This window comes from Callorhinchus milii, unplaced genomic scaffold (assembly GCF_018977255.1).
Source record: "Callorhinchus milii isolate IMCB2004 unplaced genomic scaffold, IMCB_Cmil_1.0 Scaffold2, whole genome shotgun sequence".
Taxonomy (NCBI): Eukaryota; Metazoa; Chordata; class Chondrichthyes; order Chimaeriformes; family Callorhinchidae; genus Callorhinchus; species Callorhinchus milii.
Window position 1 is genome coordinate 43,211,188 of NW_024704743.1, and position 24,232 is coordinate 43,235,419.

A 24,232-nucleotide genomic window follows, 5' to 3' on the forward strand; every position below is an offset into this window, starting at 1 on the left:
CCAGCGAATGAAAACAAGGGGCACAAGTCTTTACACAATAAATCAGAGACCAGATCAGAGCCCCTGGGGGGGGGGGGGGGGCACAGCATGGTGTGCTCTGCACAGCGGCCAGCAGGGGGCGAGGCGAGGCGAGCAGCGCCGCGCATGCGCGGACACTGAAGCCCGCCGGGAATTGCAGTTCACCCCCATCCTCCGCCCCGCGGGCTGCGCATGCACCGCGACCGCGAGGCACGCTGGGAACTGTAGTCGCTTATTGCCCCCTCCCCTTCCCGCTCGTGTGGACGGAGGGCATATGGCCGTGACTACAGGTCCCGGCATGCCCCGCGCGCCCGCCCGCCCGCCGTCACAGAAGCAGCGGGAAGCCCGCGGAGCCGCGCCCGTGTAATGACCGGGTCAGAGGGCGGCTCCGGCAGCCCGGGCACTGCCAGGCGGGCAGGGCAGGGCGGGCACTGCCAGGCGGGCAGGGCAGGGCGGGGCAGCCCGGGCACTGCCAGGCGGGCAGGGCGGGGCGGGCACTGCCAGGCGGGCAGGGCAGGGCAGCCCGGGCACTGCCAGGCGGGCAGCGCAGGGCGGGCACTGCCAGGCGGGCAGAGCAGCCCGGGCACTGCCAGGCGGGCAGGGCGGGGCAGCCCGGGCACTGCCAGGCGGGGCGCGGCACTCCGCTCTCACAAATAAAAAGACATCGAGACAACCCGCGTGTAGGATGAACCCCGACAGCAGAGCTCACGGGGGATGCGGCGCCTTTCACCATCACCACCTTTCACTCCATCAGCTCAGGGCACCTCTCACACACACACGTGGGGGGGGGACCGCCGCTCTGTGGGCGAACCCCACCCCCCACACAGCAAATCCCCACAAACTGACACGAAGCCCCCGCAACGTTGCCTTCCGTTGCAGTGAATCGAATGCAAGGAGCAGTATTATTAGTATTAGTAGTATCCAATCATTTGTTTTCTCTCTCTCTCAAGACCTCCGGGACCTTTATTTCACGTCAAAGCTGCGACGTAAGTGGAGCTTCTTATTTTTGGATCGACCTTTAACTCTCGTCTGATCCGTCAACGAAGGGAAACGTACCTTTACCGCCAACTCACTCTTAACCACCGGGAACCTGCGGAGGCCGCCCCTCCCGCCCTCCGCTTACACTGTGTGTTCAGGGATCGTTGCTGCAGCCGTCGCAACGTGTGTATTTCTGCGTTTCCGAAGCTATTATAGGGGGTGGAGGGGCGGAGGCGGGAGGGAAGTGATACGGTTAATGAATATTTATAGAGAGCACAGCCTTTTTTTTTGTTAATACGGCGGATAAGAACACACGTGAGCGCGTCAATTATTCATCCTGTGGTGGGAGTAGCGCCTCCCGGCCCTGCGACCAACCAATGTGGGCAGATCGGGCGGGTTAACGCCCCAATTGGGCGTGTTTCTGTATTGCACGGTGAGCGGGGGGGGGTGTGGGCGGGGACATAAGAATAAGTAAAGTCCTTTTTTAATTTTTCCCCCAAAGTTAAGGTTTTTTTTTCTCGTAAAACCATCTCCTTTTGAGGGACCATTTTTTTTATATAAAGAGAGAAGCATCTGCGTGGCCCGGCCCGGCCCGCCCCCCCCAACACATCCACCCCAATCATCACCACCACCATCATCATCATCATCACCACCAACGCAGTGAACCATTGGGGCTACTTTTGGGCTCGCAATTGGGCTACCAAACGGATGATTCTGATCTCCGGCCGCCCCACACACCGCCTGTGTGTGACTCCCCCTCTCTGTCTCTCTCTCTCTCCGCTCCTCGCGCAGTTCCCATGATGGCGACAGAAGGCGGCGGCGGCGGCGCTGGAAGGCGGCGGCCCGCGACGTTCCACCCCCGATAATGGGCGAGCGTTCGGCGCCCCCGGGCCCGCGTTCCATCCTCTTGTCTCCGATTGTCTGCCCGCGTTCCACCGCCGCCCCCCTCCCCCCCCCCGCGCCCCCCCCCGCGCCCGCGGCGATGGTGTGGGAGCCGAGCAGAGGGCAGCGGCCGGCGGCCCCGCACCCACACCCGCACCCGCCGCGGGGCTGCACCTCAGGGGCAGGGACAGGGGCAGCGAGGCGCCTGGATTCCTCCAGAGTCAGCCTCGGTGCTGCTGCTGCACACGTTTCCTCCTCGTCCTCCTCCTCCTCTCCGCTCCCCAACCCCCTGAGCCACACCGGCGGCGGCAACAGTTGGAACAGCGATTCCAATTCCTTGCTCCTGAGGAGACGACTCAGGAGGAACCTCTCCACCACCACCACCACCACCACCACAGCGGCGGCGGCGGCGGGAGGCGCCTCTTCCTCCGGCAGCACCCGCAGCCTGGACCGTAAGAACATGGTGGGCTTGAAGCACAGGCTGCTGACCCTGGCGGACAGGGAGTGGGTGAGGGCGGACTCGCAGAGGGGTTGTCTGCACCTGTACGACAGGCACATGTCTTCTTACCTGCGGCCGCTCCTGTGCACACTGCAGACCACAGCGTCCGAAGTGGCCGCCAGACTGCTCCCCCACCCCGGCCACCCGGGGGGGGGGAGGGCGGCCCCGAGGGACGGTGTCGGAGCGGCCAAACTGGGATCGTTGGACAGCATTGTTGGAGGGAGGATCGGGGCAATGAGGACTGTTGGTGCCGGGTCCGGGTCTGGGTCCGGGTCCGGGTCCGGGTCTGGGTCGGCTTTGCTGGGCGGGTCAGGCCAGGCAGACGCTGCTCGTGCCAGGCCAGGAGCTTCCTCAGGCATTGCTGCTCCCAGGCAGGTCACTGCTAATGGGAAGCTGAGGCCACTGGGCACTGCAGGGCAGCAGTCAAATACTGATACTGCCAGACACAGGCACGGGAATGCTGCTTTTACAAGGCTGGGGCTGTCACTGCACACCGACAGTGCCACACAGGGCATTGCCACACACATGAATCCTGCAAGTGCCAGACAGGGGAACGCTTTTATAACCACTGTCGGAGAGGGACCAAACTCTGATACTTCTGGGCTCAGGTTGGACAATGGTTCCGCGAGAGTTGGATCACCAAACAGTGCCACTGTCAAGTTGGCGACGGTAGACCGCGCCGCTGCCGGGCGCAGACCGTCGCTGGACAGCAGCGTAACGAAAAGCGAGCACGCAAACGGCGATGCGACAAGTGGTGCGGTTGTCAAAGCGGAGTCTCTGGACTATTACTCCAGAGCCGAGGTGAGGCGAGACATTCTTTCCAGCAAACAGGAGCTGGCGGTCAGCGGGAATGTCAGGGCAAAGCCTGACGACACCTGTATTTCAGGAATGGGGCCAACAGACGTCACGTTCACATCTATGCTGTACGTTCAACTTCACGGTGAAACTGCCAGGAGACTGGAGCCGCATGAAAATCCCCTTAAAATACAAAACGAGTACCTTTTTAAACTGGGATTTAAAGATCCTTGCAGGGTGCAGGAAGAAGGCATGGATGTTGAGATTGGCTGTCTAATACGATTTTATGCAGGTAAGGTGGTTGGGTTGTGCTCATTGGGCAACAGCTGATTTGTGTTTTTCTTTGATTTGAAAAAAATAATCATGTCCGTTTCAAAATTTAGGAAAATTCCGGTCAAGTTGTTTTGTGGAAATGCTTAGGATTGAGCACGTTCTTCAATGAAGTTGCTGCTTTTTTTTTTGGAGGGGGGGGGGGGATGAAATTGAGTGTTACCACAGCCAGACAAATGTTTTGATAATACTGTACTGCAAGCATTATTGGAGATAATGCTATTGTGATCCTGGAGCCTTCGAAAGATGGGAATGTTGTTGCTGGGTACATATTTTTAAATATGATTTAATACTCGTTTAACATATTGTGAGTGCCACATGAGCTGCTTGAGTTACATGAATAAAATGCTGCCCAAACACCATTAGCCCATATTTTGCTAAGTATGGAATGTAATACCTCAGACTGCATTGCCGGTTTCATACAAAGCACTTGATGTAGGCACAAGTATCTGTCAGCCTCTGAATAATTACACCCATCATTGGTCTGTGGTACTATTTCCATTATATTTTGGATTACTCTGACTATACTTCCTGGAGTTGGATTAACATTTAGCCTGGTTTCCAGTGTATTTGCATTGAAGTGCATAATTGTACTGCTGTTAATAATGCACTTGAGTTGCTTGACTCTCTTCCAGAATGTGTTGTACAAAAGATTCTGGTGCTGTATTGAGCTACCTACATTATGTGTTATATGGGATTTATCACTGCAAGTTTATTGTGTTACCGAGGAATGAATATAGCACTTTCACCCAATGGATCAGCAGTGCTTTTGTTTCTGATGAAAACATGCAAGTACTAAAATGTACTTTATTCTGATAATAATAATCCTTGCATTTGATATCGTGCTTTTTCACGTCTTCTCGACGTCTCAAAGCGCTTCACAGAATATACTGTGAAGTGAATTGACTGAACATTTGTGGGCGAAACGCAGCAGCCAATTGCGCACAGCAGTGTCCAACAAACAGTCGTGGATTGAAGTGACCAATTTATTTATTATTTTTTTTGTTGGGGCATTATTATCAGATGTGTGGAGTAAGGAAATTTGCCCAAGGTTTTGCCATGCTGGGAATCAAACCCACGTCTCTTGCTTGCGAGGCGAGTGCTCTAACCACTGAGCTACAGGACTCCAGGACTAGTACTGTAGATTTAAGCACAAGCTATTTCTGACTCACCTGGTACATATGTTCTGCAACAGTTGCCAGACTTACCAAAATCTGATGTATTTGGCTGGATACTGTTGAGATAGCCAGGATTTAGTTGTTAGCAGGACTTAAAGAAGTTGCAGAATCAGTGCCACCTGTAAATGTACCAAAAGGACTATATAGTAAAGATAGTGAAGTACAATGAATCTGCTGAACCAATACGTACATCCTAATGACAATAAGAATGTTAACCACACTTGCGCATTTTTTTTGTTTCCTTTGCTGGAAGGTACAAGATGCCCCAAAACAGCCACTGCAGTTTGCAGTCTGCAGTATTCATCCAATGTGGAAGGCTCTATGTCAAATGTACTAATGATAATAATCCTTGCATTTGTTATTGTGCCTTATCACATCATTGAGACGTCTCAAAGAGCTTCACAGAATATACTGTAAAATGCATTGACATTATATATTTTGTGGGTGAACGTAAAGATTATTATAGACCTCTTTGAAAAAGGTGTATTGGTAATTGGTTTGTGAGTTGCTGGACCTGATATACATCTGCGCTTGCACGCTTCCATAGATTACACTGAGACAGGAATTTCACCCAGCATTGCATGGAGCCCACAAAACAGTTGAAGCACGACCATTACTTTGTTCGCTGAATGCCATTCATAATTTTGTTTCTGATAACTGATACTGTCAGTGAGTGAATGTTGCTTGTGTCATACACCATATGTGATAGTGACACATTGCATTCTCCTTGACCGGTGCAACTCAATACACCACAATTTCAGAAGTGTGATATTTGTGTCTGTCATATGTACAGTTTACAGCATTTGATTAAGCTTGCAGATTTCTAATTTTAATCGGTAAAATTTGCTGACATTCAGGCTGCTAAATTTTCTGTAAATCAAGGAAAACCAGTTACAATCATTTAACTTTTTAAAAAAAAAAAATCATTTTGAACTACCAAAGGTTCCTCATTCACCAAACCTGTGCGCAACCTCAGTGTTCGGTTGTCCTTCCTACCCTGACCCACACTGCTTTCCTCCACCTTCACTGCATTGCATGCCTCAGACCCTATCTCACCCCCAAATGCTGGTGAAACCCATATCCATGCCTGAGTTACTTCCTACCTTGACGTCTCAAATGCACTCACTGAACTCTATAGTTCCACAAGGTCCAACTCATACAAAACTCTGCCATCCACATCCTCAGTCATACCAAATTCCACAAGCCTGTCATCCCAATCCTTGCTGGGTTCCGCTGGCTCCTTGTCTCACATGCAAATCCCATTATGTCCTAGCACCTCCATACCTCTCTGACCGACTCGCACCCCTCTCCTCTGACCTGCGTTCATCTGTTACTGGTCTACTACGAGTCCCTGAACCTTTCCCGCCACCATTGATGGCTGTGTATTTAGTCCTCTGCCTCAAACCTCTGGATTTCCCTCTCTCAATGTCTCTGTTTAACCTCTTTTTTAGTGTTTAAATCCCATTTTAAGACCTGAGTCTCTGGTCATCTCCTCCTTTTCTCTTGCTTAGAGTCCAATCACGCCACTGTGTAGTACACTAAGATGCTATTCTGTGTGAAGGCCACAATATAAAATGCAAGTTGGTGTAAAAATTTAAAGAAATCAAGACCAATGTTAAAATATAAAACTAGTCAAATTAAATTTAAAAAACTAGCATATGGTGTGCTATAATATGATAGTAATAATCGTTGCAATTAATATAGCGCTTTTCACGTCTTCTAGACATCTCAAAGTGCTTCACAGAATATACTGTGAAGTGAATTGACTGTATATTTGTGGGCGAAACTTGCAATCATAGCTTCTGAGTTGCACAGGTTATTATTAAGAATGATAAATTGTGTAATTATTGAATACAAGTAAATAAATGCTTATCATTTACAATTTCTGCCATGTTAGTTTGGATTCATTTTGATGATGGAATTGAAGTGTAAAATAAAGAAACCAATTTTGCCGACTGGTCTTTCCAGCTAAATTGTGAAACAAAAACACATGTTGTTTTTTCTTTCCCTCTAGATTTCTGCTTGTTTCTAACTACCTCTGATCCATTTTCTTACTCCTAGCACTTCTGTTGAACATTGCAGCTATTTTGTTTTGACTCCAAGTGGTCACCAGTGGTGCAAATTTGAATTATTTTCTTCTGAATTATTGATGCCCTGGAACAACTTTAACACCAAGCTGCTGAATCGAGAGATCATTAGAGGCAGTGTATAAAATGCAGTTAGCTACTAATATAAACAACAAAGCTGAAAACCATCATGGCATCATTTTAATGGTCGTATTGGTATCGCACTTGTTCGGTACTCCGTTATCAGTACTTCTGTTCTTAAAAAAANGTGTTCTCAGTGCAGTCCTTGGGAACCATGTACTTTTAGATATTATACTTGGTATATCTTGAAATGCAGAGTAGCAGGTATTAACTGAACACTTTGTAGTGGGGGCAGGCTGTATTATATAATTTCTTGACTGTGAAGAAATTTTTCCTCACTGACTGCTCTTCCCCTCCAAGTCCTCCTGATGAGCCAGGGCAGCGAGTCTGTCATCAGCAATGCCCCTAGAGACAGCTCAGCCCCAAGGAGACCCCACTTACCTCCTCCTTTTAACTGTTTCACCCCCCCCCCCCCCACCCCACACGCACACACACACACGAGACGTAGGCTATACACTCAGCTGAGTATACTAATATAAATTCAACAATAATAGGCACAATGTTCAACAACATTTTCCATCTTAAAGCTTTGTAGTGTTTTAGCACTGCCCTACAGATTCACATTAGCAATGTTATGATTCTTCCTTATATGATGTCTGACCCACTGTTAAGCCTTCTGAGATCTTATCCCACAGTAAAGCTGCCATACAAATGAAGTTGCTGTGCACAAAATTAACTTCTGTACTGCAACAAAATGAATTGTGTGAATATTTCTGGCTTTTTGCACATGATGGTTTCAGAAATCGTGTGTGTGTGTGTGTGAATATACTGATATATTTTAATAACAAGTGCTACTAGTTTGACTAAGTCTTTTGGGTTTGAACTGTGCATTAAAAAATGGTTTGAATAAGGTAAAGTTAACGATTGATATTTTTATGTAATCTTGCCATTTGGCCACCAGGAGCAATGATTCTAACAACTTGAAGGAACTTTTTTAAAAAAAAATACATGTTTGGAAGTGTAGCAACACGTCCTACGGTCTGTCCATGGTTCCTATGACAACGATTAAGGCCTGTGATTCACCGCGCATACCCTTTTCAGGCAGAGAAATCTTGTAGAAACCAGAGCTGAAGAAGCTTCTCAGAATGGCTGCATGTTTTGTTTGAATGGCTCCTGGTGCAGCCTAACATTGCCCTGCATTAAAATCCGGTCTTGAATATGGCCAGAGATGTTCTGCATTAAAAGCCTATTCTAAATGGATGGAATGAGATCAAGTGTCCTTACCTCTGAACGATTTCTGACATTCTCAAACAGTAACTATTGAACGTATTAAACTAAAAAATCCCCACATGTCGTCCATTTGACAAAGTAAATGAAGAGATCAGTTTTTAATTTGCAAGGATCACATTTTTAAATAGGATTGTTATTAAAATCGCAGGAACGTTCTGGGAACCCGGTGTTTGTTCTTCCATTAGTACGGCGACTGTAGTTAACACCACTGAAAACACAAATTAATTAATGATCGGTGAGTAATCCTAGCTTATTTTCTTCAGGTGATGTAATACATATGGGACATACATTACAGTAATTTCCAATTCGTTAGAAGTTTGTAGACTACTATTAAACTGAGGGCTATAAAAATAATTTGTAAAATGAGTGAATGAGAAAATCCATTGGACTTGTGACACATCGAGGATTTTAGTTCCTGATATAGTCTGAAATGTAAGCCAACTGAGATCTTGATGATTGCTTCAAAAATCTTAAATTATAACAAAAATCAATCACTCATTCACTGAATTTTTAATGTCCACTTGAACGGACAGACAGGAACTCTGCTTTGATGCCTTCTTCAAACGATGGTGCCTCATAGTGAGCTCACGGTTTGGGCTGATAGTCCAGTGCAGTACTGGGGGGTAGGGGGGGAGCATTGCATCGTTAGAGGTGCAGTCCTTCAGATGACATGTTAAATTCAGGCAATTGAGGTTCAGTCTGCCTGTTAATGTGAATTGTGAAGATCCCATGATACTGTTTGAGTTTCTCACTCTGGTTAAATGTGGACGAGATAAACACTTGTGCGCAAAATGGCTGCCACTTGTCTTACAAATACTGTCACTACAACTCTTTGTGAAGTACTTGGAGACGCTTTGATGCTTGTTAACACTATAATCAAGTGCTAGGAATATTTATTGATGCATTGTTGTCTAAGGAGATTTTTTTAAAAATAAAGTCTATAACCAACACATTTTTGGTGTTTTTTTGCAGTATTTGAATAAGGATGGTATTCTCTATGCGCATTATCCCTGCGATAACCAAAGATGAGTGTATTTGTCCTTGTTGAATCCTTTCCTGGACGCATATGTACAATTTAAAATACAAATCCTTACAAAGTACTGCCCTAAAACAGGAAATGATGCTACTAGCTTTTAAATGTATTAAATGCAACCCTCTTCTGACTGTGAGATTACCTACATAATTTGCTTTACTGTACCAAATATTATGATAGTGTAAGTAGAGAAAAGAACTTCTTCGCTGAAGTTAATTGTACCCCAACCTTATAAAATGTAATTCACAATACCTGTACTGTATTAACTACACTAGTTCCTCTTTGTTGACTAAGGTGTTAGTTAAAATGCTTTCTGTCGTCAACACTGTAATTCACAGAGCACAACATCTTGGTTCTCCTTTGGATAACTTTAGTCAATACCAGTTTGACCCCCACTACCCCTGGCTAATTAAGTCTGCGAGAAGCTTGCCATTTTTCAAACTAATTGGCCAGAGTCACTCATTCATCTTGAGAGCTCAATCCTTCTTGATTTTAAATGTCGCCAAAGCAGCCTGTGGCCAGAGTGGCTTTGCCCCTTGTGAAATCTGTAATGATCTTGGGGACAGAAATGTTCTTTGGCCACTTCCTTTAATCCAGTTACATATTCCACTGTGTGGCTTTCTTTCACTTTTCCCCCACGCCCCGATTGTAAGAGTCCATGACAATTGGTCATGCGGTTCCCTGTCTTTTCTCACTTCCTCTCCGTGATAATCTCGCAACAATCCTGATTTTCTGAATTAAAGTGCAACCTTCATTTGAACGGATTACAAGTCTTCTGTCTTTTTGGCCATCAGTGGTCGCACGTTTATTGTGTTCATTCACACAGTAGAAGTGAAATAAAGGCAGGTGAAGCCTTGTGTTGCAGTTCATAAAGTAAATCATCTCAAATCACATTAAGGACTGTAGCAATAAAAAGTTGCAACAAGATCTTGGGTAGCAGGTTCTATATATCAGTCTGACTGTTGGTGGGTGAAGGGAGACAAATGCTGTACTCCGTTCTCGCATGTAGAGCAGGAAAAATAGTGAGTTAAATTGCTGTGGTTACTGTTTATTAGGGAAGGTGGAGTCCTGTAGCTCAGTGGCTAGAGCACTCGCTTTGCAAGTGAGAGATCCGGGTTCGATTCCCGTAAGGGCGAAACAAAAATTTAGATAGGTTACCTTACTCCACACACCTCTGTTTACTGGGTCGTTAGTTGATTGGCAGATCGCCTTTCCGGGGGTAATAATTCCTTCAAATTTTTTTTTAAAAATGATCACTCAATCCATGACTGGTTGTGGGACACTGCTGTGTGCAATTGGTTGCTGTGTTTCACCCACAAAATATACAATCGATTCACTTTATAGTATATTCTGTGAAGCGCTTTGAGATGGCTCGAAGACGTGATAAGGCGCTTTCAAATGCAAGTATTATTAAAGTGCATACTGCAGTCCAACCTGTAAAGTGGGGGAAGATGTTAATGGTTGAACACATATGAGGATAATTTTAGCAATCTTGGAAAACAAGAAATAGTCTGTATTTTATAAAATGCTCTACATAATTCTACGCTATTATATTCAGCATGACAACCTGTCAGATTTTTTTTCATTGAAACCAATTGTTTGAAATCTGAAAAGACATTTCAGTAGCAGAAACACTAGGAGATGCACAAAGAAAGTGGAATGTGGATGATTTTCATGCACCTCCTGTTGTGAAGTGGAACTGATTAGATTTGAAGTGAAATGCAGATTCTGGTGCTTGCTTCCCTGCAATGCACGTGCTGTCTTGCAGTTCCTTTCTCTGTTTGCTTGTTTTTGAATAAACAATGGCAGTACTGTACTGTTTTTCTGACTAAAATGTAACAGAGAAATCCTATGTACTATAGTTTTGCAACAGAATTTAAACTATCCCCAAGCCAACGTGAGTTTATTCCCAGGATGGGAAATGACACTACTGTTGTGTTTTAATGCTGTACCTCATTCATGGGTACAGCATTAAAACACAACACAAATTAAACATGTTAATTGCAACAGCCTTACTCTGATTATTTTAGTATCCTTCCATTGATGGGAACAGTAGAGCTCTTGCAGATAGTGTCATTCCTTGCCTTCTTGCAATAGTTGTACTGTTAGTAGAAGAATACCAAAATAATCTCATTAAGGTGCGCGCTCTTGCATTTAAAATGTTTAATTTGTGATCTCAGCTGAGAGGTATCAGCACAATTGGCCAGGGAGCGGTAAAACCAGTCATGGTTCCCATTCCTGATTGCTATCCAATCCACAATCCACAACATGGAATTACAGAATGCACAGCAGGGAGGTCATTTGGCCCTAGTGGTTTGGTGCTGGCTCCTTTACTGAAGCCATTCAATTCCATTTGCCCTACTCCCTCATCCCACACCCATTAATATTGAGGAAGTCCACCTAGACAATGTATAGACAATGTAACTTCCTGCTCTGTGTGGCTCACTGAATAACCTTGCTGAGCTTTTGGGAGCCAGAAATTTGCTCTTTAGAATACATTAAAGTACTTTAGAATATGCAGCACAGAAAAAGGCCATTTGGCCCAACTGGTCTATGCCGGTGTTTATGCTCCGCACAAGCCTTCTCCTTCCCTTCCTTAACTAAGCCTTCAAGCATAACCTCCCATTCTTTTCTCCCACATGTTCCTATCTTGCTTTCCCTTAAATACATCTATGCTATTTGCCTCAATAACTCCTTGTGGTAGCATGTTCCACATTCCCAGTACTCTTTGTGTGAAGAAATTTCTTCTAACTTCCCAATTTGATCTATTTGTGACTGTTTTGTATTGATGGTCCCTGGTTTTGGTCTCCCCCACAAGTAGAAACATCTTCCCTATGTCTATCTTCCCTATCCTTCAAAAATTTAATCAGGTCACCCCTTACCCTCCTCTTTTCAAGAGAAAAGAGTCCAAGCATGTTCAGCCTTTCCCAATAGGTATAACCTCTCAGTTCTGGGATCATCCTCGTCAATCTCCTTTGCGCCCTCTCCATAATGTGGGGACCAGAACTGCACACAGTATTTTAAGTGTGGTCTTACCACGGTTTTATAGAGGTTTATCATAACTTCCCTGCTTTTCATTTCTATCCCTGTAGAAATGAACTCCAATGTCTGTTTTTTTTTATGGCCTTATTAACCTGTGTTGCTACTTTTAGTGAATTGTGTAAGTGTACCCCAAGATCCCTTTGCTCCTCTACCCCATTTAGGTTTTTATTTTCCAAGATGTATGTGACTTCCTTATTCCTTCTACTAAAATGTACCACCTCACACTTTTTTCTACATTGAAATGCATTTGCCATTTAAATGCTGAGACAGAACAGTAATTTGTTTTGGCTTTCCTTTTACTTGTAAGGGATTCTTAGGGACAGTACTTGGAGCAGATTAAGAAGCTATGTTGTTGCATAATCTCTGCAGTCTGCCCTACAACACCAAATGTGTTACACAGTGCGATAATCTATTAGTGTTCAGGGTAGACGCTATTATTTCAGGTACTGCAATTTAGAATATTTCTCGGGTTTGAGTGCAGTCATTCTTATATTACCACATCTCTGATGTACTAAAGTTAACCATACAGCCTCTGTAGCTAATCGTGCTATTGGTTGATGTTAAAGAGGCATGAACAACTTGAACCACAAGCCACTATGTCAATATAGACCGAGTCTTTACTTTGAAAATCCTCCACAAATATTAAAGCTCCCGTTGCACCGGTGTCCAGGCCAACACTCCCCCAAATAAAATTGGTCACTCACTTCATGTCTGTTTGTGGGACACTGCTGTGACCAACTGGCTGTCCCGTTTCACTCAAAAAAAAGTTAGTCCACTTTGCAATGTATCCTGTGAAGTGCTTTGCAACATCTCAACGACGTGATAAGGTACTATATTCAAATAATAATAATAATAATAATCCTTGCATTTGATATAGCGCTTTTCACGTCGGGAGGACGTCCCAAAGCGCTTCACAGAACACACTGTAAAGTGAATTGACTGTGTATTTGTGGGCGAACGCGGCAGCCAATTGCGCACAGCAATGTCCCACAAACAGTCGTAGATTGAAAATGACCAATTTATTATTGTTTTTGGTTTTGGAGGGATTATTATTAGGCTCTGTGTGGAGTAAGGAAACTTGCCCAAGGTTTCGCCCTGTGCCTGGAATTGAACTCAGGTCTCTCGCTTGCAAAGCGAGTGCTCTAACCACTGAGCTGCAGGACTCCACAAATGCAAGTATTACTATTCTATTGAAATGGTCAAAGACAATTCTACTTCCTGCATCATTGCTGGGGATGGAGCATAAGCGTAGGTTAACACCAAACACACAGCTATACATCTAGAGCAGCTTGTCATAGCTTTTGGATTCATATAAAAGTTAACTAGGGAAAGAGAAAGCAGCTTCTGTTCAAACTGCAAATTCAATTACTGTAATGAACTGAAAATCCTTAATGCGTCAAATGCAGAACAAAAAAAGGTCTTAGATCTTTACTCCACCTTGGTCCTGAAAGCCCACGCAAAACATATTGCTTAATAAGAGAATGGAAGGCCCCTGAAAAACATTGATGCCAAAGTAACATAGCGGAGCGGTGTAAAGTGTTCCCATAGTAACCACCGTAAAGACTGAGGTGAAAACAAATGAGATGGGGGGAGGGGGACAGCGAAGGAGTGGAGTGAGGATTGGAAGACGTTTTCACCGCCAGTGGGATTGAGCTGTTGGTCTCTGTGTAAGAGGGAAAACAAACAGAACTGTGTGAAATGCAGCCAGTAAGACCAAGTTAGGATCCTAACTGTATGACCCAGCCACTGTTACTTGGAACGAGTTTCTTCCGGATGTTGTTTGTTGTAACATGATAAAAAGCAGAATCCATTCAGTAACTTGGACACTGTTGAATATGTGATTTCCCGTAATTTAGTGCAAGCACAGGGCTTGAATTTAAAGCATTCAGAGCTCAACACTGGCTTCCTGACTTATTGCCAAAGTCTATTCACAAGGCAGTGAATGCAGGAAGTTCTCACATTCATTGAGAAAAATAAAGAGCCGCAGAGCTGAGGGAAAAGCATGCTGGTGCCTCCAAGAGCATCCGGCTTATTTCTGAAAAAGATCCTAGTTGAGAGTTTGCTGCACTTATTGACCTCCGATCTGTTCACGTAACATGACAACTGTGTTATGAATATAGTTGCTAAGGTGGCCTGACTCTGCTTTGAGTCCTATGTTGATGTGAGTGAAAGGTTTCGCATGAAAATTGGGCTGGGTAGTGTTGCAAGCCAATGAGTATGGGTCGCAGTATTCAGTCGTCATGGTTATCCGAGCTGAAATATTTTTGTAATGAATTGGATATCTTTAAAACAAGGGGCAGCTACTGATAAACGTCTTAATAAACAGCTTGAACGAAGTTGACCTGAGTAAAAATACGACATCGATAGGATGAAATGTGAACTTGACAGAATCACTCTTCATTTTCCCTCCACCTGACATCCCCCACCCAATTTCAGCCATTGCACGGGCGTAAAATGGGCATTTTTTTGAGCTTTGAATGTATCTTCTCTCACAGATGAAATTGTCAGTTGCTCTGGAAATCTGTTTAAGCAGACACTGAGCAGCTGCCAGTGGTGCTGCACTTGATCTTCATGTGAAGGTGTCCTAATTGGGCCCAGAGAAGTCTGTTTGAAATAACATTGGCAAATTGTGGTTTAAAAAGGGTTGTGAGGCAAAGCAGATCAAATGGTCAAATCCCCGAAGGCTTAAAGTTTTGATTTACCTGCTGTCATATCATCTTTATGAGAGTTCTGGTCAAGTGCACGATGGAAACTGTGTTGTAGCATTTAAAACTACATCAGGCAAACTAGCCTGGCCAGGCTGTGTCATTTTCTTTGATCTTTATTATGATCACAAAGATTACAAAAAAACTTTCTTAAAGGAAGCACAAAATCTTTCAAAGGTGCATGTTATTTTCCTCAACCCTCCTAACTCTTAATTGTTGTGACAAACTGTGTAGACGACGCCTGAACTCTTTTCATCTTAAGTCCTCTACAGGCAGTAGACCGACTATTATGCTTCCAGTATGGCTGGACTGGAACCCAGTACACAGAAACAAGTGCTATTGTGTGATCCACTGTGCCATCCCTGTTTCTGAGAGTTAAAAGTGCCAGTCTAGTTCAGTTGCTGGGATTCTGGCCTATGAGTCAGAAGGTTGTGGATTCAAGCCCCGTCAGGACCTTGAAGCGTAAGCTGACACTTCAGTGTAGTGCTGGGAGCACTGTGTTGTCGGAGGTGCCATCCTTCAGATGAGACATTAACCAATATCTCATCTGCTTGTTCATATAATAATAATAATAATCCTTGCATTTGACATAGCGCTTTTCACGTCGGGAGGACGTCCCAAAGCGCTTCACAGAACACACTGTAAAGTGAATTGACTATATTTGTGGGCGAACGCGGCAGCCAATTGCGTACAGCAATGTCCCACAAACAGTCGTAGATTGAAAATGACCAATTTAATTATTGTTTTTTGTTTTTTTGGAGATTATTATTAGGTGTGTGGAGTAAGGAAACTTGCCCAAGGTTTCGCTCTGCCTGGAATTGAACTCAGGTCTCTCACTTGCAAAGCGAGTGCTCTAACCACTGAGCTACAGGACTCCATATGAAGATACCATGGTGTATTTGGAAAGGGGAATGAGTTTTACCCAGTGTCCTGGCCAACAGTCCCTTAGATAAAATTGGCCATTCACCACATGGCTGGCTGTCCAACATTGCTGCCTTTGTCTACAAATGTACAGTCCTTACAATTCACAGAAACCATGTGAGGGACTTTGAGATGTTCTCACATTACAAGCAATATATCAAATGCAAGAATTAATATTATTAAATTGTCGAGGAAAAGTAGTTGGATAACAAGAGACCAGACACAAAAAAACTCTTAAAAAGATTTCTGAACACTCGATATTAATTTTTTTAAAAAAAGCTTTCCCCCAGTTCCTACAATAGCAAATAATTTTTTAAAATTCATCCAAAACCGGGGATTGAACAAAGGCGCCCTTGGGTTCATTTGATCTCAGCTTTCCCAAGATACATTCTGGGGTCCTCCTGTCCAGCTGCCTTTTAGTTCAGTGCCTCTACCACCCTTTGATCTCTGTCTTGAACTTGACATCCAGTCCACATCCTGTACATAAATGTTGGTATAATATAAACAATGCAATGGCTGAATTGGTCATGTCACAGATGGAGGCCTGAAAACTTGTCTAGTCTGTTTATTGTAGATGTGAGCACTTCAGCCTAGGAGTGGCATTCTGTGCAGAGTGAATGTTTCATACCTGGATAATTTATTAAGTGACATTTAATTTACCCTTTTTGGAAAAAAAATGCATCAGGAACATGCAGTCAGCTTTAGAAATAAAGGATGAGTGTGTCTGGTTGCATTGTTCTTTGTATAATAATCCTTGCATTTGATGAGGTGTTTTCACATCAGGAGGATGGCTGAAAATGCTTCCCAGGATTTACTGTAAAGTATAGTGACTATTATAATAATAATCCTTGCATTTGATGTAGCGCCTTATCAAGTCTTCTAGACCTCTCAAAGCGTTTCACAGAATATAATGTAAAGTGAATTGACTGTATATTTGTGGGCGAAACGCGGCAGCCAATTGCGCACAGCAGTGTCCCACAAACAGTCGTGGATTGAAGTAACCAATTTATTAGTTTTTTATCTTGAGGGATTATCGTCAGGCGTGTGGAGTAAGGAAACTTGCCCAAGGCTTTGCCCTGCCGGGAATTGAACCCAGGTCTCTCACTTGAGAGGCGAATGCTTTAACCACTGAGCTATAGGACACCAAAATTTTACAGGCAAATGCAGCAACCAGCTTGCACACGACAATGTCCCACAGATGTATTTGGGGGATTGTCAGCCAGAACACTGGGAATAACTACCTTTGATGTTCCAGTAGTCCATGGGATCTTTAACATCTACCTGAATGGGCAGCTGAGACCTCAGTTTAACATTTCACCCAAAGGAAAGTATCAAATGCAAGAATTATTATTATTACTACCTCTGATAAGGACTGCCCTCCTAGCCCCTCTGCCTTCCCTCATCCCAACCCTGCCTCCCATGCTCGGGTCCTGATCTCTGACTGTTCAGCGCCTTGGGGCGTCCTCCCGACGTGAAAGGCGCTTTACAAATGTAATTTTGTTGTTGTTGCATTGGACTATCAACTTAGATTGTGCAAGTTCAAAGTCGTCCAGATTTGGGGCCTGACACCTAATGTATGTATTTTTATATTTGGCTGATTTTTAAAAAAAAGTATAAATTAAGCGTGAAGAATTAATTGCGCAAAGTATCTTGGGACAGCATTTACCAGAGTAGCATCACCACTGCAGTGTTTAATTTTGCAAAGTTTCTGGCTGTGCTTAGCTTTGGACAACTCAAAGTTAACTTAAAGAAGCGTGGGATGATTTTTTGCTGTTTCACCAGTGCAAAGCTGGGAGCTATGACTTATCACATGTATGTTTATTTTGCACAGTGCAGTATCAGCATACAAATCGTACTCGTGTTACATGTTGCACCTCCAAATTCAGCCAACTCCCCCCTCTTTCTGGATTTCAGAGGCTCAAGCAATGAGACTTGCTGGTTATTTAGCCATCTCTCCACATTGGATGAAAATCGTAGAAAGAATGTGATTTTTTGGTGGAAGTACAACACTCCTCACTGAGGAATTATCGTTTTGTTGGGTCTATATATCTAATTGTGCATCTGGTGCGGAGGATAAATCGATGCTCTGTGATCGGAAATTTATCAGACCACGTGACAGCATGACATCTGAAACTCATTATTCACCTCCTGCAAAGGGAACTAAAAATAACAGCAGCAGCACTTGCTCTCCAGTGCGGCTACTTCTGCGTGTGTGGAGGTTGGTATTGGCACAAGGCTCGGGAGCAGCTGGGCTGTCTGATTAGGCCATGGTATGTGGTGTGGGGAAGGAAAAAAATGAAGTGAATGCGGTGACAGTATTTCTCTCTTTCATGGCTGTTTATGGGACATTGCTGTACCCACATCAAGTTCACCTACAAAATAGTATTTTAAGTTTACAGCGATTACTCTGTGAAGCACTAGTGTGGCAGCGTTTCAGCACTATAGGTGCTGTAAAGAAGAATGTGACTATAGTCGAACCTCACTACTGCAATTCTCCCCCCCCCCCCCCCACCCCCCACCCCCCTCCTGGGACCGGCAGAGCAGATTGTTATAGGAGGATGTTCACTATACTACAGTCTGGTTGTCAAAGAGGTGCACCTCCACTTTGACCTCCAGGATTGCTTTTGGGATCGTTAAAACCGGGGGTTTGTTATAAATCGAGTTCCTTATAGTGAGGTTCGGCTGAATTTATAATCAAAAATAAGCATCTCGCCTGTTGCCAAAGGTGGCCTCCTTCACACCAGTGCCCTCCCCCTCCTCTCCCTCTTGGCCCCAATCGGAAGCCTGGGAAAAATGTAATGCAAGCTTTTCCTCTTTGGAGGAGCAAAATCCAGACCCAATTCTAGCAACTGGTGACTAAAATGAAAGTCTCTGTGATGGAAGAGTGTCGTGTGGACAACCTCCTTGCACGTGGTCACGTACATGGGTAGCTATTAACAATACTCTTCATGCAGGATAACATCTGCTCCAGTGCTGTTGCAGTGTGTGTGGGGTGTGGTGGGGAGTTGGATGCTGAGCAAGGGAGAAGGGGAGGTGACGGGGAAACCTTGACTATCTGTTTCTCTTCGCTTCCTCCCTAACCCAGTGACTCTCACACCAATTGTCATACCCCCAAGTGCTGTATTCCATCCCAACAACCTGTAATTGATTTATATGTGTAGATAGGATGCTTGGAATTGTCAGCTGGGTTTGGATACTCATGATAAGTATTGTGATGGGTTTCTACATGTGTCAGACACCAGGCTGACCAAAAAAACTGAACATTTTTACTTTTTAAAGGCAAATCCATCTTCACTGTGGTTGCATGGTTATTTATTCACGCAATTACTGGCACACAGTTTCAATTTGATTCCTGCTTGCTTGTGACAAGAGATCAACTGTTATATAGTGGTTCCAAGTCAACTGATTTAACGTGACCATACAAAGAGGAAATAACTATTGAGGTTGGGAACATAACGCCATTTAAAAAGAGAATGGCTAAATGGACTGAATAGCCTCCCTTCTGTGCGCTGCAGTTTCTATGATTCTGTAATTTCTATTACACAGTTACTGAGTGGAACTATATTAACTTTTTCAATCTACTGTACAGCATTTCAATCAATCCAGAGATGTTTTTGACTTTGATAAACTGCTGCTTTCACGAGCATCTGTTTAACTGAAGGATAACTAACCACTAGCAATGCTTCGCCAGAGATGACGTTTGTATGACTTGTCTTTATTTTTTAAATAAGAACACACTTTAGTTTTACAGTGGAATTTACAAGGTGACCGCAAGCAATAATGTATAATTCCAGGGCAGTTTAATATAATACTTTCAAAGACTCTATGTAGGTTCAATGTGTTACATGAGAGTGAATAGAACAAATGCACGAGGGTGCCACAGAGAGAGAGGGAGAGACTGAAACAGAGCACATGTGTAAAAGAAGAGAGAGAGGAGGGAATCCACTTGGGAGAGAAGAAGGGAATAGTGGGATATGAGAGGATGTTAGAGGGGTGAAATTAGGATGGATGGAAGCTCATGGGGAGTATATTATAACATTAATGAATAGTTGGGCCGAATGACCTGTTTTAGTGTTGCAGGTTCCATGTAAATTCTATGTTTTTGTGCTTTACAAAGGGGAGAAACAAAAGGCCAAATGGTTTGTCTGCTGCTTCTTAGTATAGTGGTACCAGAAAACAGTTAAATAAATGTATATATATGTTATATCATCCGAGATGATGGAGATTCAGAGTTAGTTGTTTCAGATTTACTGGTTCGGTTTTTAAGATGATTGTGTAGAAATATTCTGGCATTTTAGTAGGGATTGAATTTTTTTCATATTGTGTACATTTACATCAGTTTGAGGTTATAAATTCCACCACCTTATTAGTTCCCTGCACTGTATATTTTATGTAAATGTTTTTTAATGCTTCAAAGGGGAAATAGAAATGTGTTTAAATTGTTTAGATTCTAAAAATTAGCTAAAAATTATGTGAGGTTGTAAACGTTCAGGGAGTGCATTGGAATAAATGTAATAATGGGGGGCAGACTGACTGACTTGTTGATTTTCTTCCCATTTTATTCTACAGTTTGCAGTATAGCCGCACTTTTAAAGGTTAATCATTTCCTAGTTACTAGGTCTCATATTGGTTGTTAAACCAAAGTTGGCACATGGATGCCTGTTAACTTATATTTTTATGATCACATCCTTTCCCTTTAGTATTTTGCTCGAACTCCCATTTCTTGACTTATGATTACTTGGAAGAACGGAGCAATTTAATTTTAAAAAATCCTTAAAGATGATTCACATTTGCACCCCCAAGATCGCTATCCATCTGCATGTGCTTAAGATGTGACATTTTCAGAAATGAAATTTTTCAAAGGATAGAGATGCAGATGATGTGTGCCATTTCCTTTATGCCTGGGATTGGGATGTAATATATTGTCCTTTTATTGCTGCTTAGTGCTGCCCTAAGAGTTCAAAGCTTATCTTGTAGACAAATGATGATGGTTTGCCACTGTGCTCGAGCAGTTAATGAAGGTCATCTGCACTCTGACTAGATTGCTTTAAATTCATTTGTGAGCAGACAGTAAGGACATCTTCTCTTAACATCCCCCCCATCCTCAGTATTTGAATTGCTACTTTCAGGGAGAGAGGGCACATTCTATTCCAACAATCTATTTCTGGGATTTGTAGTTGGGATGCATGGAAATCTCAGCTTGGTTTGGATACTCTTAAGCATGGTGATGAGTTTCTGCACGTGTCAGACACCCGGCTGACAAAAAAAATTAAAGAAATGTTTTTTATCATGGTACTTTTACAATACAAATTATGTTATATAGCATCTTTCGCATTGAGAGAATGTTTCAAAGCACAAACTGTTTCATACCAGCAGTACCTGGAGCCTGATCACTGTGTATCAGAGCCTGCCTTCATGTGCAGCTGAATAACCACAGTCGATTTTTGCATTAAATGCAGTGCTGCACTAATACACTTTATACAGTTCATCTTGTGGTCATGTCTTTTTTTTAAAAAAAAAGTCAGTTCTACAGCATTGCCTTTAATACTGATATTAATTAGGACGCACAGTATCTCCCGTTTGCATTGATTTTCCAGTTAACTAAATTCATTCAATGTACTGAAGGATTAATTGAAGTACAGGTCAGCCATGATCTAATTAAATGGCCGAACATGCTCGAAGAGCTGAATGGCTTACTCCTGTTCCTATGTAGTGTAGCACCTTAATCATATCAAAACATACTAAGATGCTTCACAATATTGGTTATTTTAAAGTGTGTTGACTTCCGTTCATAAATACAGCAGCCAGTCTGCACCAGTAGGGACTTGCAAACTCGGTACATAATAAACTATCTGTTCCATTTGGGTTAATTTGAAAAATAAGGAGTATTGATGTAAACAGCAGGAGAACTCCTTGCTCTATGATACCAGGAAACTGGCAAACTGGCAGACTAAAAAACTGGCAGTTTTTTTTAGCATCTCCACCAATCATTGGCACCTCCAGCAATACAGAGGGGCTTCCCTTAGAAGTGTCCATTCAATTTAGGTCCAGTGTTTGTTGATGTTGTTATCGCTCCAATGATGCTTCTATTTTTTTCCCCACATTTTTTCCCTCCCCTCCCCCATTCTGTTCCACAAGTACAAGTTCTGGAGTTGATCTAAAAATCATTACCACTCAACAGAAGATACAAATGTACATGTTTTAGTTTCTACATGCAGAGATCCATGCATACAGCTCTCTGGAAAATATTGGTGTGGGATAGCTTTCCTTTGCTTGTGAAGGGCACTTGTAATAAAAAGATGTAAGATATGAAATCTGGTTATGTCATAAAGGTTAGTAAAGTGAAATGTTAACTATCTGAATTTTTGTCACAGTCACACTTCAGAGACGTGAGGAATTTTGGTCCATGTCAACTCGAAGAGTGAATAACACCCAGCTGCATCATCTAATAATAATTATAATAAATAATCCATGATTGAATAAAACAATTGCTGGTAAGTGGAGTGGCTGTGGATATATAGGCAAATGTGGGAGGTGTTTTGTGCAAATTTCACAGAAGTGAATAATAAATTTTATCTGGAGGATTGTTGGCCAGGACACCAGTGGAAATTCCCTTCGCTGTTCAAATAGCATCATGGGATCTTTAATGTCCACCGGAACAGGTGTACGGGACATCAATTTAATGTCTCATCCAAACACACTCCCCCAATAGTGCACAGGGGAATTAGACCACTCAGCACTGTGAGCTCAAGTCGTGATGTGGGACTTGAGCATTTTGAGCTGCATAATGTTATAATAGTGGTTGCAGATCCATCACTGGTGGAGTGGTTGTGGTGCTGGGGGAAGGTGATGAATTAGAAATATCACACAAGAAATGTGTCAGTACAACATTGATTTAATTGTGTTTTTTTTCTCTTTCTCTCCCTGTAGTGATTTGGCACCAATATGCTGTATAAGCTAAGCTACAACATTGAAATGTTTCTAATCCTATTTGCTAGTTCAATAGATTGCAGTTTGTTTCTTGCAGTAATGTTATACTTTACATGTGGTTATACAGAGACAATTCGGCAAAATGGACTCTGGGGCATAGAATGGAGCAGAAAATCTGTTGTCCTAATTAAATTCTCCCTGTTCTGGCTTGCCTGTTGGTTCCTGTAGTAGAGAAGTAAATCTCCCCAGCAGAGGAATCCTGAGTTACAGATACAGTATTTCATTATTGCCCATTCTACCTAATTGGCAGAGTTTGCTCACTTGGAACTTGTGACCGTCAAGTGGAGTGACTGTGGATTTGTCAGCAATTTTTTTTAGTTTAAATTAAACATTTCCAAATATTTCACTCACAAAATATGCAGTCATTCATTTTACAGAATATTCTGTGAAGTGCTTTGAGATGTCTCAATGACATAAAGGGCAATACCATATGCAAGTATTATTATTATGACAAATGTGGCGGTGGGGAAGGTATGGTTTGGGGGCACCGAATTAGATGCTTTCTATGAAAACGCAATTCCTATTTACCTATCCACAATAGGCTGGTAGCTTTTTAAATTGTCCTGCTTTTCTGGTTGTTGATCTACACAGTGTGAACTTTTTTGAGACTCATTTAAATAAGCAACTTGGTGATACAGAGGCCACTTTGACATGCTTTAATGCAGCTTTGATCCCTGCATTGGAAACACAAATAAACTCAACCTTAATGTGGATAAAGCCTTTATTCAATGACGCTCGGCGCAAATTTCACTGGAGTCTCCACATCAACCTAAAGATGGTCCTAAAACGTTAACTAATAGGATGGGTGGTCTGAATGTAATCTATTTGTTTTTCTAAATGATTGGCATGACAATGTTTCACAACCAATTGAACTGTTGATTTCTGGAGTCCCAGTTATAATAATAATAATAATAATAATAATAATCCTTGCATTTGATATAGCGCTTTTCACGTCGGGAGGACGTCCCAAAGCGCTTCACAGAACACACTGTAAAGTGAATTGACTGTATATTTGTGGGCGAACGCGGCAGCCAATTGCGCACAGCAATGTCCCACAAACAGTCGTAGATTGAAAATGACCAATTTATTATTGTTTTGGGTTTTTTTGGAGGGATTATTATTAGGCGTGTGGAGTAAGGAAACTTGCCCAAGGTTTCGCCCTGCCTGGAATTGAACCCAGGTGTCTTGCTTGCAAAGCAAGTGCTCTAACCACTGAGCTACAGGACTCCACAATTAATAATACTACTAATACTAATCTTCCTTGCATTTGATATAGCCCTTTTCACGTCTTCTAGACGTCTCAAAGTGCTTCACAGAATATACTGTAAAGTGTATTGACTGTATATTTGTGGGCAAAACGCGGCAGCCAATTGCGCACAGCAGTGTCCCACACACAGTTGTCAATTGAAGTTACCAATTTTTTT

The 24,232-nt window shown here is 43.1% G+C and overlaps 1 protein-coding gene across 1 annotated transcript in view; it reads left to right on the top strand.

The window, feature by feature from the left end:
• Window positions 1-1,978: 1,978 nt before the first annotated feature.
• LOC103179960 (PH domain leucine-rich repeat-containing protein phosphatase 1) overlaps window positions 1,979-24,232 on the top strand; it is a 119,099-nt gene continuing 96,845 nt past the window's right edge. Inside the window, exon 1 of the mRNA XM_007895524.2 lies at window positions 1,979-3,464. Coding sequence (XP_007893715.2) covers window positions 1,979-3,464 — 1,486 coding nt within the window. The remainder of the gene's footprint in view (window positions 3,465-24,232) is intronic.